This window comes from Melospiza georgiana, chromosome 15 (genome assembly GCF_028018845.1).
Source record: "Melospiza georgiana isolate bMelGeo1 chromosome 15, bMelGeo1.pri, whole genome shotgun sequence".
Taxonomy (NCBI): Eukaryota; Metazoa; Chordata; class Aves; order Passeriformes; family Passerellidae; genus Melospiza; species Melospiza georgiana.
The window spans coordinates 10,633,632-10,647,532 of record NC_080444.1 but is presented as its reverse complement, the minus strand read 5'-3'; the positions used below and the strand labels follow the sequence as shown (position 1 = coordinate 10,647,532).

Genomic DNA, 13,901 nt, shown 5'->3' with positions numbered 1-13,901 from the left:
ATCCATGGAGGGATTTAAAAAACGTGTGGATTTGGCACTTTGGGACACAGTTTAGTGGCAAGCCTGGCAGTGCTGGGGGAATGGTTAGACTCGATAATCTTAGAGGGCTTTTCCAACCTAAATGATTGGAATTCTGTGACATCCTGCTGGTTTCTATGCTCTCTGTATCTCAACTTTCAGCCACCCAGACTGAAGTGCAGGCTCTTTGCAATGTATGTCCCTGCCTGAGGGAGCTCCTGGAGCTGGTGACGAAACTTGCCTTTGCCAAAGCTATGCAGCAGTGGTAGGTTGCAAGCATTCAGTGTGTGATGTTCTAACTCCATGCCGTGCAGTCCCACTTTCCTCAAGCATAGAACCATGAACATGCTCCATCCACATGGGATGAGCCTGCTGCTGTGTGGAGTGTGAGAGCTCATGGGGTTGCACCTTGGTGTCAGGGACAGAATGTGAAAACCTGATCTGTAGCCATGAAATGCCCTATCTGGACATAGTGTGTTTTCTGTCTTGCTGTGTTGTGTATGTGCCTGTTGCTGGTGCATCCCATCCTTTGGCATGCTGGGTTCAGAGCAGGTTGGAGATGTGATGAGAAGGGGAGGATGATGCTTTCAGCAGTTTCAGAGAGCCTCCTGGATGGTGGAGGGTCCCTGCCTGCTGCTGGAGCTGTGCCATGTGGTGGGTCAGCTGCAGGGGTGGCTGTGGGCACTGTGGGGCCTCCTGGAAAAACCTGCTGCACCTGGGCACTGAGTGTCCCTGACACCAGGAGCCTTCCTGCACTAATCACTCTGCTTTTACTGATACCACGCAAGAGAGAAATATCAAGTTGTGTTCCTTTAAAAGCATGGTGATACTCCTGAGCACAGAAGAGATTATTTTGAGAAGCTCTGGCTCTTGCAGGCAGTGTGTTTCAGTTCTGACTGGAGGCTACTGGCACCGGGCCCAGGCAGGCAGAGGGCACGGCAGGAGCCGGCAGGTCTGTGCAGGGCAAGGCTGCTGCATCAGGCTGCTCCTGCCCCTCTGTGTCCCTGCTGCTGTCCCCCACCTGCGGGGGCAGGGGGCACTTGCCTTCCGTTGGGTTTCTGGCACATGGCCTGCCTCTTTATTTTCTTGCCCCTCACTGCACTGCAAGGTTGCCAAATAAGCCTCGAACAACTTTCAAAGCTGCCTTCAGTTTCTGGTTTGTTTTGGGATAAAACTTGGAGCGGATTCAGGCAGTCACAGTTCTGTGTACACAGGGTCTGGATAAAACTCTGCTCTCTCCATGTGTACTTAACCTTTGGTACCCCCTCACTCCTTCCCATCTGTGCAGACAGGGTCCTTTAGAAAAGCACTACAGCTGCAGGGCCAGGTTGGATGGAGCCCTGAGCAATCTGCCCTAGTGAAGGGCATCTCTGCCCACTGTGTGGGGGGTGGCTGGGTGATCTTCAGTGTCTCTTCCAACCCATCTGTGATCCCATGAACTTGCAGGGCACTTTCTTGTTAACTAACCTGGTCTAATTACAGTCAGATTACTCTAAGAGAGGGAAACAACTCTATTTGTTATGGTTAGTGACACTACTGTTACTTTTTTGTAAGCTCCCATTTTGATGTCATTTTCTCGTTTCAGTTTCCAGTGTGACAGTTGTAATACTGTCTGTATGGGCATGTGTTTGACACAGAGCTGGCAGAGCCTTTCAGCCCTTTCCTTTTTCATATGGCTTTGCTTTAACTGCAGTGGCAGGTCAGTAAGTATTGGAGCTCTTCAAGCTCTAGGATTGGCATAAAGAGAATTGCTCCTTATAATAATAAAGGCAGTGTTTGGCTGTCATGTGGCCCAAACTGTGAGGTCTCTCTCTACATCTGCAGCAGAAGATGAAAATCTGTGGTGTGATAATGCACAGACAACCTCCTGCAGACAGCAACAGGCCAAATTTCCAGGATCTTCATGGCTGGAGGCAATGCCAGCTGCAGTCTGGCCTGCTTAGCCCTGCTGTGAACACTTGCTACATAATTGTTGATATTGCAGAAGGCAACACAAAATTGAAGTTTGACCAAATAAGTGTTTTGGTCCAGTCTGAGCTGTCAGAGAGACAAGGCAGGTTAACACTTGACTTGGAATAGGTGTTTAAAACATTCCTGTTCTTCCCTGCAGGATTAACTCTGGGCATGCCACTGTGTCATGTCCTAAGAATTATGGAAGATTTTCTGTTATGAGCTTGTTTAGTTTTCTGTTTCACTTTGGATGAAGCACTCCCATGCTTGCCTGAATGCAACTGGCTGGCAGGATCCTCAGAGTGTTATTCAGAAACCATTTGTTCTGGTGCTGCTGCCAAAAGAAACGGCAGCAATGAACCCAGAAAGGTTTGCAGCTGGATCAGTACCCCTGGAGTGGTGCACAAATATTTGTGCTGGTGCCTGGGAAAGGCAGGCTGGTTGTTGTTTACAAGCAACAAAGGTTGCTTGTAAACCAACCACTTTTTCTGATACTATAGCAGGACAGTAATTTCTGTGCCAACAGCCATGTGCCCCAGCATGGGCATAAGGTGAGGGGCTCCTCATGGCCCAGTCCAGCAGTGGTGTGAGTTGGGATCATCCACCCTACCCTGCCAGCAGGAATCAGGCCTCTGCAGTTTGTGTGTGCAGCAGGAGAGCAGCCAGGCTCCCCCTTCATGACTGTCCCTGTATCCCTGTCACCAGTGTCACACAGTGACCCTCCAGGTGCAGCCAAGGGCAGGGTGTGAACAGTCATGGAGAGCAACTGGCAGTGCAGGAATCTGCCTGCATGTGTGTCCTTGTGTGGCAGTGACCTGCTGTGGGGACAGCAGAGCCAGCCCTCAGCAGCCAGGGCAATGCATGCTTGTGGTATCAGCTTCTTCCCCACCTGGCATTGTGCCCAAATGCCTCCACCCAGCCATGGCCTAGGGGCTTTGTAGGGTGAGATGGCCACAGAGGGCCTGGCTAGGGCATGTTCATGTGGAGAGACTGAAAATGGGCCAGGCAGTGAGCTGAGGAGGGGAGTGCATCCCTCCTGGGTCCCTGCACCTCTGCACTGCCCAGCACTGACACTGCTGCAGAGCCTTGGGGTCACTGGGGTTCTTAGCTGGACCAGGGCCTCTACAGACTGTACTAAGGTTCATTTAAATTCAGTATTGAAAGGCAACATCAAAACTTTCCCTGGCAAAGCCATCCAGCTCTTTGCAAAGCATCTTCACATCTCCTCTCTGCCAAGCCAGCTGTCAGGGGTGCAGCTCCCTTCTCCCTTTCCATTCAGTACTTCTCTTTGTACTCTGCCCCAGATAATTATTTTTATGCTATTCTTTAAGTTGTTTGTTTGCTGCCTGACACAGAGTATTCAGGAATCATATAGTATATGGGACAATCAACCATCAATGTCAGTAAAAAAATTTTAAAAAGCCGAAACCCAACCCAACAAACCTCATTCTTCATGAGAACTGAAGCTGACAATTACTTATGTGTACTTTTGGGAAGGGGGGAGCTCTGCAGATGTTCTGTGAGCAGTGTGCAGAACGAAGCCCCAGCCCTGGCAAAAGCAGCCCCATGATGCTCTGTCAGGTTCCAGCCCTGTGGGACAATGCCAGCAGCACGTGGCACTTCAGCACAAGCCCAGAAAGCATTTGCAGGGTTCACTGCCACCACCTGCAAGCTTTGCCATAAGGCTGAGTGGCAAATTCTCTCCTGCTTTAGCCACCTCAATGGGATGCTCCTGTGGGCTGTGCTGCCTGTGAGCCAGGGAAGGCAATGGGGAGGGATCAGGCTCTGGTTTCCCCAGATGGAACTTTGCAGCCCCTGTGCTGATTTTGGCACCCTTGTGAGCAGGCTCCAGAGAGCTGAAGACAGCCAGAAAACCCCACAACTGTGGTGGTTTGCTTTTCCTTCTGGCTGGGTTATGTTTTAGCTTGAAGGAATGGCCTGAGCTCACTTGAGGTGAGCACACAGAAGCTACATTGGCATAAGGGGAACAAGAGGAATGTGATGGGGAGGATATTGAATGCAAAAATATCCCATTTAGGTTTTCCCATCTGAACTCCATCCTGCAACCACAGGCTGAGGGTTTTAGCCTGGTCAATGAAACCTCATGACTCTGGCTCATGCTGGTGCTGGGTAACCTTTTCAGGATATTTCAGCAGTTAGAGGAGCTTTTTTGTTACTGTGCCTTAGGCAACTGACAGACTTCAGAGACAGCAGAGTTGTTGAGCTTTTCCCTTTTGGTATGAAACTTAAAATGCTTGCTCTGGCTTCCTGATGCTTTGTTATCCAGAGGAGTGGCAGATTTGGAGCAGATTCCCAGGCATGGCTTTCCCATATGTGTGAGTCATAGTGGCTTCTGAGGACTGCTACACCACTCTGCTCAGGGGTGCAAAAGGTATTTTTATGTTGGTCCACATGTTTGAGCTGTGCTGAGTGGGTGAGGAGGTGTGGGATGGAGGACAGAGCTTCCCACGAGGATTTGGCATCAGTGGATGAAGAGGGACTCAATGCAGAGACATGAGGATGGGTTAGTGGTCCATGCATGGCTCTGAGCAAGGAGCATTTCCAGACAACTGGGGGCTGGATTTTGCTCTCAGAAAGATCTCAAATGTCTAAAGATCTCTGCATAGCACTGAATTATTTATTGAATAATTTCTCTAGGCAAGCGACCAATACGCTGCAGATATTTCAGATACTTTAAATACTTCTATTTATGTGTGATTACTGGTCTCTTTCAGGACATTGAGCTCCTTGTTAGCATTTTCCCCTTTTTAGTGGATGCTTGCAAAGATCTTCTGTTTTGCAAATACATTTCCCAGCAGTGCAGAGCAGGAGGGAGCAGAGGCCAGTGCTGCTCCTCTGGTTGCTTGGAGATTCCATCCTTTGTCTGGGCCCTGCCTTTGGGGTTGGGGATGTCAGGAAGGTGGATGGAAGCTGGAAGGTCAGCAAAGCTCCTGAGCCCAGTGCTGTGTCTGCCATTGGCTCTGTCCCCAGGAGCCATGGGGAAATGTGGTGCCATGGTCACACCCAGGCTGTTAATGCACCAGCTGCTTTAAACTTAGAGTTTTTTATGTGAGTGAGATGTTTCTACAGTAATGCTAGAGGCACATGGTATTATGCAATTAATGCTGTTAATCATCAGTTACAGAGAGTAGGGGGAAATTCTGCTTTTTATATATATATATTATAAATATATATGTAGGGAGAAATTCTGCTTTTTATATATATATGCACATGCACACAGAAGCATTTACATCCACACATGCAGATATGTAATGTGTGTAAATACTGGGTATAAATAGGACCCAGTACTTCAGCAGCCTTTTCTCTGAGACATTCCTTCTGTCCTGAGTGAAACTGCCTGTCTCTCCAAAAAAATAATGCACCATTGGGCCAAGTTTATACCACAGTCCCAACTACATGCTGATGCTGAACTGGTCTCTTTCATCCATCCCTGTGCTCCACTCACTCACTCAGTCACCAGGGGACACAGGAAAGCACTGCTGCCCTCCTTGCCATAAAGTTTATTTGCTTTATTCTCCTACAGATGCAAGGCTTGACCTGGATGCAAAGCCTTTTTCCATTGTGGGTAACCCTCCCTTACTGAGTGGGAGGGAGTGCACTGGGAGAGGGTGAGGGGGAGCAGGGGCATGGGGACAGGCCCTGGTGGTGTTGCTGCAGCCCCATGTGTGCTCCAGTGCCCAGACCCTGAGTTTGGGGTGCACTGAGCCCCCAGGCAGCTCTGCCAGCACAAAAGCAATTTGAGCTAGAGAGGCTTAGGTACTATTGAAACCCTGCTCTTTAATAGTCATGCTGGCAAAAGGCCAGTTTCACAGATTGGATGGGTCTGATTCTCAAAGGAAAGGGAGAAGGATATTCTTTGTTAGTAAAAATAGAATATAAAAGTTATAAACTGCTTTTATAACATTTCTGGATCATGGGGTGCTTTTCTAGCATCTGCTCCCCAGAGAAGTGCAACAGCCTCACAGGCACTGTGGGTCTGTCCTCCCTTGTTTGCTATCCATTGCTTCTCACCCTCTCTTTTGATGCCTGAGCACTGGCATAATAATCCAAAAAAAGAAATTTTATCTCAAAACCAGTTCCTTTTCTTTCCCCTCTTTTTTTCCCCCTTCCAAATTATAACTCATTGAGTTGTAGTGGAACCACAGTCAATGAGGCCAAATGCCTTGGCTTTGAGTCCTCTGTTATTATTTGACCCTGCAAAGAATTGCATGATCTAAGTAAAACACAGTAATTGTGGTTGTGCACTGGAGAGGCAATTATTTTGCTCAGTGGGTAAAATTAGGCACCTGTAAGAGTTCAGTTTGGTCTGGTTTTGGTTAGGTAGGGGGCATTTTTTTTAATGGAAAACACAGTTTTTATGAAAATGTGCTGTCCCAAAAATCAAAGCAGTGATACATCATGTGGAGGCTGTGAGAGATTGGCTTAGGGTGATGTGTCTGAAGGTGAGAGGCATTAAATGGAGAAAAGGGCTATAGTGAAATAGAGAAGTTCTTTATATTTTCCTCCACGTTAGAGGAGAAAAAGCAGGTATGGTTTCAGAAAGTTTTAGGCAGTATTAGCCTTGGTTTGATCAATAATCCTAGTAATTGCTGAATTGCATGTGTGGCTGATTAGCCCCTGCAGAGCATGTGGGACAGAATCTGTTAGATGTCTTGCACAACTATGTGAGCCAAGTATTGCTTGTCTCCTGCTTCATTTTGGGGCTGCTTACTGGATTTCCACACAGTGATTCTTTCATTGTTTCAGATACTTCTGGTGTTCCTATTTTCCCCACGTCTGCTGTTTTTATTTTCCCCTTGATGTTTAACACACCTTTTACTCTTTCTCAAGCAGTTTGCAAGCTTGCAGACTTCCTGGCTTCCTCTCTTACAGCAGGGAATTTTCTGTAAGGTTTTCAGTAGCTCTCTGTAATGCCCAGCAAATACGTAATGGCATTTTCTCTCAGTAATTAACACTGGTTTTGTTCTGCTGTAAAGCGTGGCATTACCACTTCCATAAACACTATAGTGTAAAATCATTAAAACAATAAATTGACCTGATCTCTAGTTGAAAATAGAAAGGTGACCAAGTGCCATGAGTTTTCCAATTTTTCATGTTTAAATAAAACAAGTGAGAAGAAATCTGCAGGTTTGGATTGAACTGTGTATTTTGTGGCTGAGGTACAGCACAGTCTGTAACAGGAGATCTCATTAGATCACTTGTTCCCATAAAATCTAGAGGAATGTGAGCCCAGCCTCCTGCTGCAGAGTGGTCAGTGTCCCCCTTCCTCACCTGAGCCCAGCCCCAACCCACACTGGCTTCAGGATGAGGGCTGAAGGCTTATCCAGCTTCTCATTCTCTGTGCCCACACAGGGAAAACTTGTGGAGCTGCAGAGCAGAGGCTGACTTGGCATCACCTCTCTGGTTTTAATTACAGCAGTGATTAGGAATTCACAGCCTGTGGTGTCCCAGGAGCTCCCTGGCCAAGCTGGAGAAGGTCAGAGGTACTGAGCTGCATTTAATGGCAGGGGCTCCTCCCAGGAGCCTACATGGAGTCTGAGGAAAAAGGAAAAATAAAAATGATTATACTCTGCAAGCAATACACAACATCCCCAAATGCCTCTGCCTGCATGGCTGTGACAGCCTCTGTGCATGTTTTCATGAAGATGTTAATTATTGCAACAGCTTCCATTTAAATAAACAAATGGTTTCCAGTGATGCAGTCTGACTAATAATTTTATGTGTCCCTGGGAATGCTGATTTTCCCTTTCCCGTTGGCAAATGGAAACTCTCTTGTAGTGCATAGTCATAATTTGAGTGCCATTTGTGATTTGGATCCCTATTGCAAATTCCCCCAAGCCCTCTGCGCAGAGCACTGGCATGTTTTTTGTTCTGTACAGGAAGGTGAAGGAGTGTGGTTCAAGTTTTGCTGGATGCTTCTTTGTGCAAATGTTCTGTCACTGACCCCATTTCAGGAAAACAACTATAAATCTCGGGGTCTGGGCTCTGCAGAACTGAACATGAGAAAAGAGTTCAAAAGGCTTGTAGTGTTTCACTGGCGTGAAATCCCTCCAAATCAGCCTGTCTAGATTGAGATGTTTTAGATCCTGGAAATTCTGTTTCCTCAGTGAAATGAGTGAGCAGCCAGTGCTGTAGCCAAGGACACGGATCCATGGTGACTGCTGGCTGAAGGGATATTCCAGCTTGCTCTGGGAGAAGCAGAGGGTCTCTGTGCTCTGAGCCACTGCATGGCACTGGTTCTGCTTTGCAGTTCCCCACTGCAACCTGTTAATTCTCTCAGACATATTGAAAAGCTGCTTATTTGGGTTTGGTTTTGTGCTGTGGAAGTCCAATGTAAATAGCCTTTTTTGGGGCTTGAATAAAGGGACAGTGATGGGACACTTTGCCCATTTTCCAGGATAAAATGGTTCACCTGCCCTTTCCCCACCCCACCATGAGTGCATGGGGCAGGAGGATATGAATGCCCCAACAGGAGTTGTTCTTCCCAAGCAGGCACTGATGGAATGGTAGGGAGGATGTGATTGTGTGGCTGCACAGGACCAGTAAGATTTTAATTGCATTAGGCACACACCAGTAGTCTGAGGCTGTTCCCACACTGGCTTATGTCACTGAACTCCAACTGGAGTTACAGAATCACTTCCAGGAGAAAAAGATGAAAACTGATTTGTAAAAGAGAGCCTTTTGTTGCCAAAATAAATAAATAAATAAGCCCTGTTCTGTGGGTGATTGCTGTGAACACAGGCTGGTGGGTGCCCTGGAGCCCAGTGTCACTGCTGGCTGCCCCAAGGCTGCAGGAGCCCTGCTCAGCCCAGACCCAGGCTGGGAAATTCCCCTGTGCCAGGCACCCCCAGCTCTTACCCATGGCTGTGCTCTCTTGGCATTTCTCCAGCACTTCTTCCTTCCTTCCTCCAAACCGCTTTTTGCTGTCCTTCCTCGCGTATTTGTTTCTCTTTTCTTTGCCATGGGAATATTTTGGAAATCCATTGATGTGAAGTGCCATTTGGAATAAATGGAAATGTCAGTGTTTCCACGTGCCACATGCATGGGTGCCATGCTCTGCTTGCTGGCACCCAGGGCTGCTTACTTGTGGGGAACTGCAATGAATTGCAGCAGGCTGCTAGATCCACTTCTGGCAACAGAAATGGGGCCAAGAGGTAGCAGAAATGGGGCACAGAGGTAACAGAAATGTAGAGGAGGGGTGTGGAGAGCATCCTGCTGCTGATCCCAAGCCTGAGGTGACAGCAGCAGCTGCTTGCTCTGCAGTCTGGAGTGCAACACTGCCTTGCTGATGGGTAACCCAGCCCAACTGTGCTGGGTTTCAATTACTATGATTTATTTTCCTGATCACATGAGAAATGTATTCCCAGAGCGTGTGACCCTGAGGTGCTCACCTGCTTGTCATGACCTGTCAGAGGAGGCTGTGAGCCAGCACCCTGACCCCTCTGTCTATAGGTATAGGGAGGGGTGAGGCAGTTCTCTCTGAGAATCCCAAACACACCTGGGCCCTTTCCTGGCCACCATCCCAGGGCAGGTTGGCTGCTCTGAGCAGATCAAGTATGGACTTATCATGAATCACCTGAGGATGCAAAACCCAGGATTAACTCTTGTGAAAGGCAACTTGTGTGAACTCTGCAGTGCCAAAATTGAATGTGAACAGAAATTGCAGCCCTGACTCTCGTGACCCTTCTGTTGATGCTATGAGCTCTGGATGTCTATGGATGCCCTCGACCCAGATGGGTGTAAAGGCCTAGTCCTGCTTCTACCCAGGCAATCCCTGGAGCTGAGCAGGGCAGGAGCAGGGCAGAAGCATATGGCTGTAGCCAAGCATCCCCCCATGGCAGTGCTGTTCCCACAGGCACCTTCCCAGCTTTCTATTTTCAACTTAACTGCACAGATGGATACAAAACAGCACTTACAGGCTGCTGTTGAGAGAGTAATTCCCAGGATTTCAGTGTAACCAGCAAGCTGGGTGGCTGCTTTTGGTGGGACAGGCTGTTTCTGGGAGCAGACTGTCTTAATTGGGACTTGCTGAAATGCTTTTTCACAAATAGGCAATTCAGCAGTAAATTAATAGCTCCCTTGCTAAGCTCTCCTAGTTTTTGTAGTAAGAGTGTGTTTGTCAGGCTGCTTTTCATAGTCTGGTGTTGAGAAATATTGAGGGGAGAAATCAGTACTCTGTTTCCGTCCGTAGAATCATTCTATCCTAGAATGTTTTAGATTGAAAGGAACCGTGAATCTCTTCCAGTTCCGACTGCTCTGCCATGACCAGGGACTCCTTACATTAGACCAGGTTCCTCCAAGCTCCATCCAGCCTGTCCTTGAACACTTCCAGGGATGGGGCATCCACAGCTTCTCTGGGCAAGCTGTGCCAGTGCCTCACCACCCTCACAGTTCATACCAACATTATTCAGTTCCAGAGTCAGTATTTTATCACATGTGGAAATTTCTGAAAAGGTCCTCAGATCTCAGGAGGATGGTGGATATCTCCCAGTAACGTCATCTGGATGTGATTATTGGAGGGGTTTAACCATTCTTGAAGAGGCTGGTTGTGGTCCCAGTGGTTTGCAGAGTCAGGAGTTCTCTGGGAGCAGAGGTGGCTGTGAGATGTTGGCCAGCATCAGGGAGCAGCATGGGGCCAGAGGGACATTTGGGCCAGAGCTCTCAGGGGGAGATGGATGACCCTGAACATGGGCTCTGTGTTGCTGTCCCCTTGCTGCTGCCCTCACCATTTCACAGCCCAAAAGTGAGTGAGGTTAATTGTTTGTTATGGTGGCTGCAAACTTACCAACCTTCTCCAGAGCCCTGTGCAAGGGATGCCTCCTGTGCTCACCTGGCACAAACACAGGAGAAGGCTACTAGAGGGTAGTCCTGACCCTCAGGATTTCAGGATAGTGCAGCCCAGACACTGCTCCCAGGAGGAAAAAAGCAGGTTTGTGTTAGTGGTGCTGTTTGTGTGTGCTGGTGTGGGAAGTCCTGGCCCCCTCATGGAAGTGGAGCCATTGAACTCCACAAGCTGGAGCAAGGCCAGAGGGCAAGAGGGAAAGGGCTGCCTGGGCTCATGTGGCTGAAAAACTTTTTTAAGACCTTGACTCTTGTAAAGTCATAAATAGAGCTGTGGGAAACCTGAACTGTTTGGATTCCCCCTGGGCAGCACCTGCTTGTCTCATTCCTCAGAGGGCTGGCCGATACTGGGGACTCCTCAGCAAGGAGCTGATACAGGGCTCTCCTGTAAACAGGAGTTTTTTAAAATGCTCCTTGTGCACTCAATGCCCAAACACGAGTCCCCAGGGGACCGCCTGACCTCTCTGGAGCAGTGAGCCACCTGCTTGGCTCCTTCTCTCTGGTGGCTGTTTCTGTTTGTGCAAAAGGGAAAAGCAGGATAACCTGCTGTGGCAGAGTCTAGATCAATGCCTGATCCACAGCGTGACCTTGCCTTTCCCAGGAGCAGCTCCCACTCTGTGAGCCCAGCACAACTGTCTGTGCAGTCCTGCTCAGGGGAGGCAGAGAAAGCTCCTGGCAGCCCTGAGGAGTCCTAGCTGGATCCTAGAGCCTATCCCAGCATCTCTCACTCCAGATAACTGCAACTGCATCACTTCCTGTACACTGGTACTCAGCTGTCCTTAGGGAGTGAGCTGTCTGTTCCAGCTCACCCTGCTATGGATGCTTCGTCCTTTCTTCTGTCTCTTCCACAGATGCAGTTTTTCTCAGTTAGGGTGGCCGCTGGCAGGCAGCCCCTGGCTCAGCAGAGCAGGGTGTCTGCGACGGCTGATGAGGCAAAGCACGTTCTCCTTTTCCCCGAGCCCCGTGCTGCCTCTGCCCCTCCGCAGCCTGACCTCACCCGGCCTGACCCATCCCTGTGGCTCTTGCAGAGGTTGCAGTTTCGCTGGTGGAGAAGATGCAGGCTCAGGAGATCCTGCGGAGCCTGCGGCTGCCCGAGTTCGATGACCTCAGCCAGTTCTTCCGCAACCTGCCGGCCACGGCGCTGGTGGGCCTGGGCGCCTTCGCCGCCGTCGTGGCCTACTGGTTCGCCAGCCGGCCGCGCGCCGTGAAGCCGCCCTGCGACCTGCGCATGCAGTCGGAAGAAGTCGAGGTGAGGGCAACCCCCGCTGGCTTTCCCCAAGGTCTGCGTGCCTGGAAGTCACAGCATGGATTGGGTTGCAAGGGACCTTCCTTAAAGATGATCTCATTCCAACTGCCTGCCATGGGTACTCGACCAGGCTGTTCCAAGCTCCATCCAGCCTGGCCTTTGACACTTGCAGGAACGGGGCTGCCACAGCTTGTCTGGGCAGCCTGTGCCAGGGCCTCACCACCCTCTCAGGAGAGAACTTATTTCTAGCATCTAATTTAAACCCACTTTATTTCAGCGTGAAGCCACTACTTGTTCTATCACTATGTGCCCTTGCAAAAAGTCCCTTTCCAGCCCCTTTCATTAAGGTCTCCCCAGAGCCTTCTCTTCTTCAGGTTGAACAACCCCAACTCTCTCAGCATTTCCTCATAGGGTAGGTGTCCCATTCCTCTAATCACCTTCATGGCTCCTCTGGACTTGTTTCTACAGATCTATGTCCACAGGGCACACCAGAAAGTCTTTTTTGTTGTTGTTTTGTTAGTTCCCCAACCTCATCCTGAAATCAACCATGTAATGCACTGTGCCAAGATCACTTCACCCCATCACTTCACCTTTTCCTGTAAACTAAAAAACTAGAATACAGAGTACATGTTATTCTCTTAGATTTTCAGTAAAATTTTGGTCTTAGCTTTGTTCAACCATCTGTTGCAAAAAATTAGAGGCACTGCCATTGCATGGGAGAAACAACTGAAAGGCAACAGCTGATGAGACCAGATCACCTGGCAGTCTTCATGTGCACCCATTGCTGAATTTGGTGCTGCAAACTTGGTAATAGTAAGAAAAAGTAAACCTGAACCCATGCTTAGAGGCTGAGGAGTTACTAATTGTTATCCTTGCAAATTACTTTAATGATGTGGCTCTGTCTTAAAGAACAGAAATGTTTCTGAGTATTGTCTTCACTTATTTTAATATCTGAAAGTGGGATGAGAATTTTTAAAGCCTTTTGTGATGCTCCCCCTAAGACGTCATTGTCTTTAATTCCAACAGCTTTTTAAAAGGGTGGGAGGAATTAACATTTTTCAAGATAATTTTTCCCTGTGATTAGGGCTTTAGTTACTTTTTTTTTTCTTTTTTTGCTCCCATGCAGTCCTGGTTTGCTCATTCTCACCCTGGTTGTCCACTCCTAAAATACCTCTGCTGAGCTCCTGGCACTGGAGGCTGGGCTCTGCCTTGGTGTGTCCTTCATGTTGGCCTGGATGTCCTTGTGGAAGTGCTCATGGTGCTAGTCTTGGAGACCTGGGGAGCCCAGAGCAGTTGCTTCCCCCAGCACATCCCCACTCCATTACTTCCAGATCCATAATTCCCTATTAAATTCCCTAGGGCAATATCAATGATCTCAGTGACAAGGAGCTGGGTCAAGTGCTCCTCTGTGACCAGAGGGCTCTCCCTATCCCTGAGGTGCTGAGGTCAATGTCCCCCCTCTGACATCCCTTTGGTACTTGGGGCAGGTGGTGATCACAGAGCTCTTGCTGGCATTTGGGGAGTGTACTGCTTTATGGTGGGGGTTTCCCCATGTCCCACCCTGGAGTAATGCTGCTGGCTGTGTCACCTTGTGTCACCTCGTGTCACGCAGGGCCTGGCTGGGGCGCGCCGCTCGGTGATCGGGGACAGCCCGCAGCTGCTGACGCACTACTACGATGATGCCAGGACCATGTACGAGGTCTTCAGGAGGGGATTCAGCATCTCTGGTGAGAGCACAGTGGGGAGGAGGCCTAGGAGCAGAAGCTGGGAGAGGTGGGGACCAGGCCATGCAGGTGTCCTTACCCCATGGTCACTGGTATCGTCA

At 49.0% G+C, this 13,901-nt stretch overlaps 1 protein-coding gene across 4 annotated transcripts in view; it reads left to right on the top strand.

The window, feature by feature from the left end:
• The window catches only part of ACSL6 (acyl-CoA synthetase long chain family member 6), a 57,523-nt gene that overhangs the window by 14,623 nt on the left and 28,999 nt on the right, over positions 1-13,901 (top strand). For all 4 annotated transcript variants that reach the window (XM_058035122.1, XM_058035121.1, XM_058035124.1 and 1 more), the window contains exons 2-3: positions 11,859-12,079; positions 13,689-13,803. In XM_058035122.1, the coding sequence (XP_057891105.1) occupies positions 11,859-12,079; positions 13,689-13,803 (336 nt within the window). The remainder of the gene's footprint in view (positions 1-11,858; positions 12,080-13,688; positions 13,804-13,901) is intronic.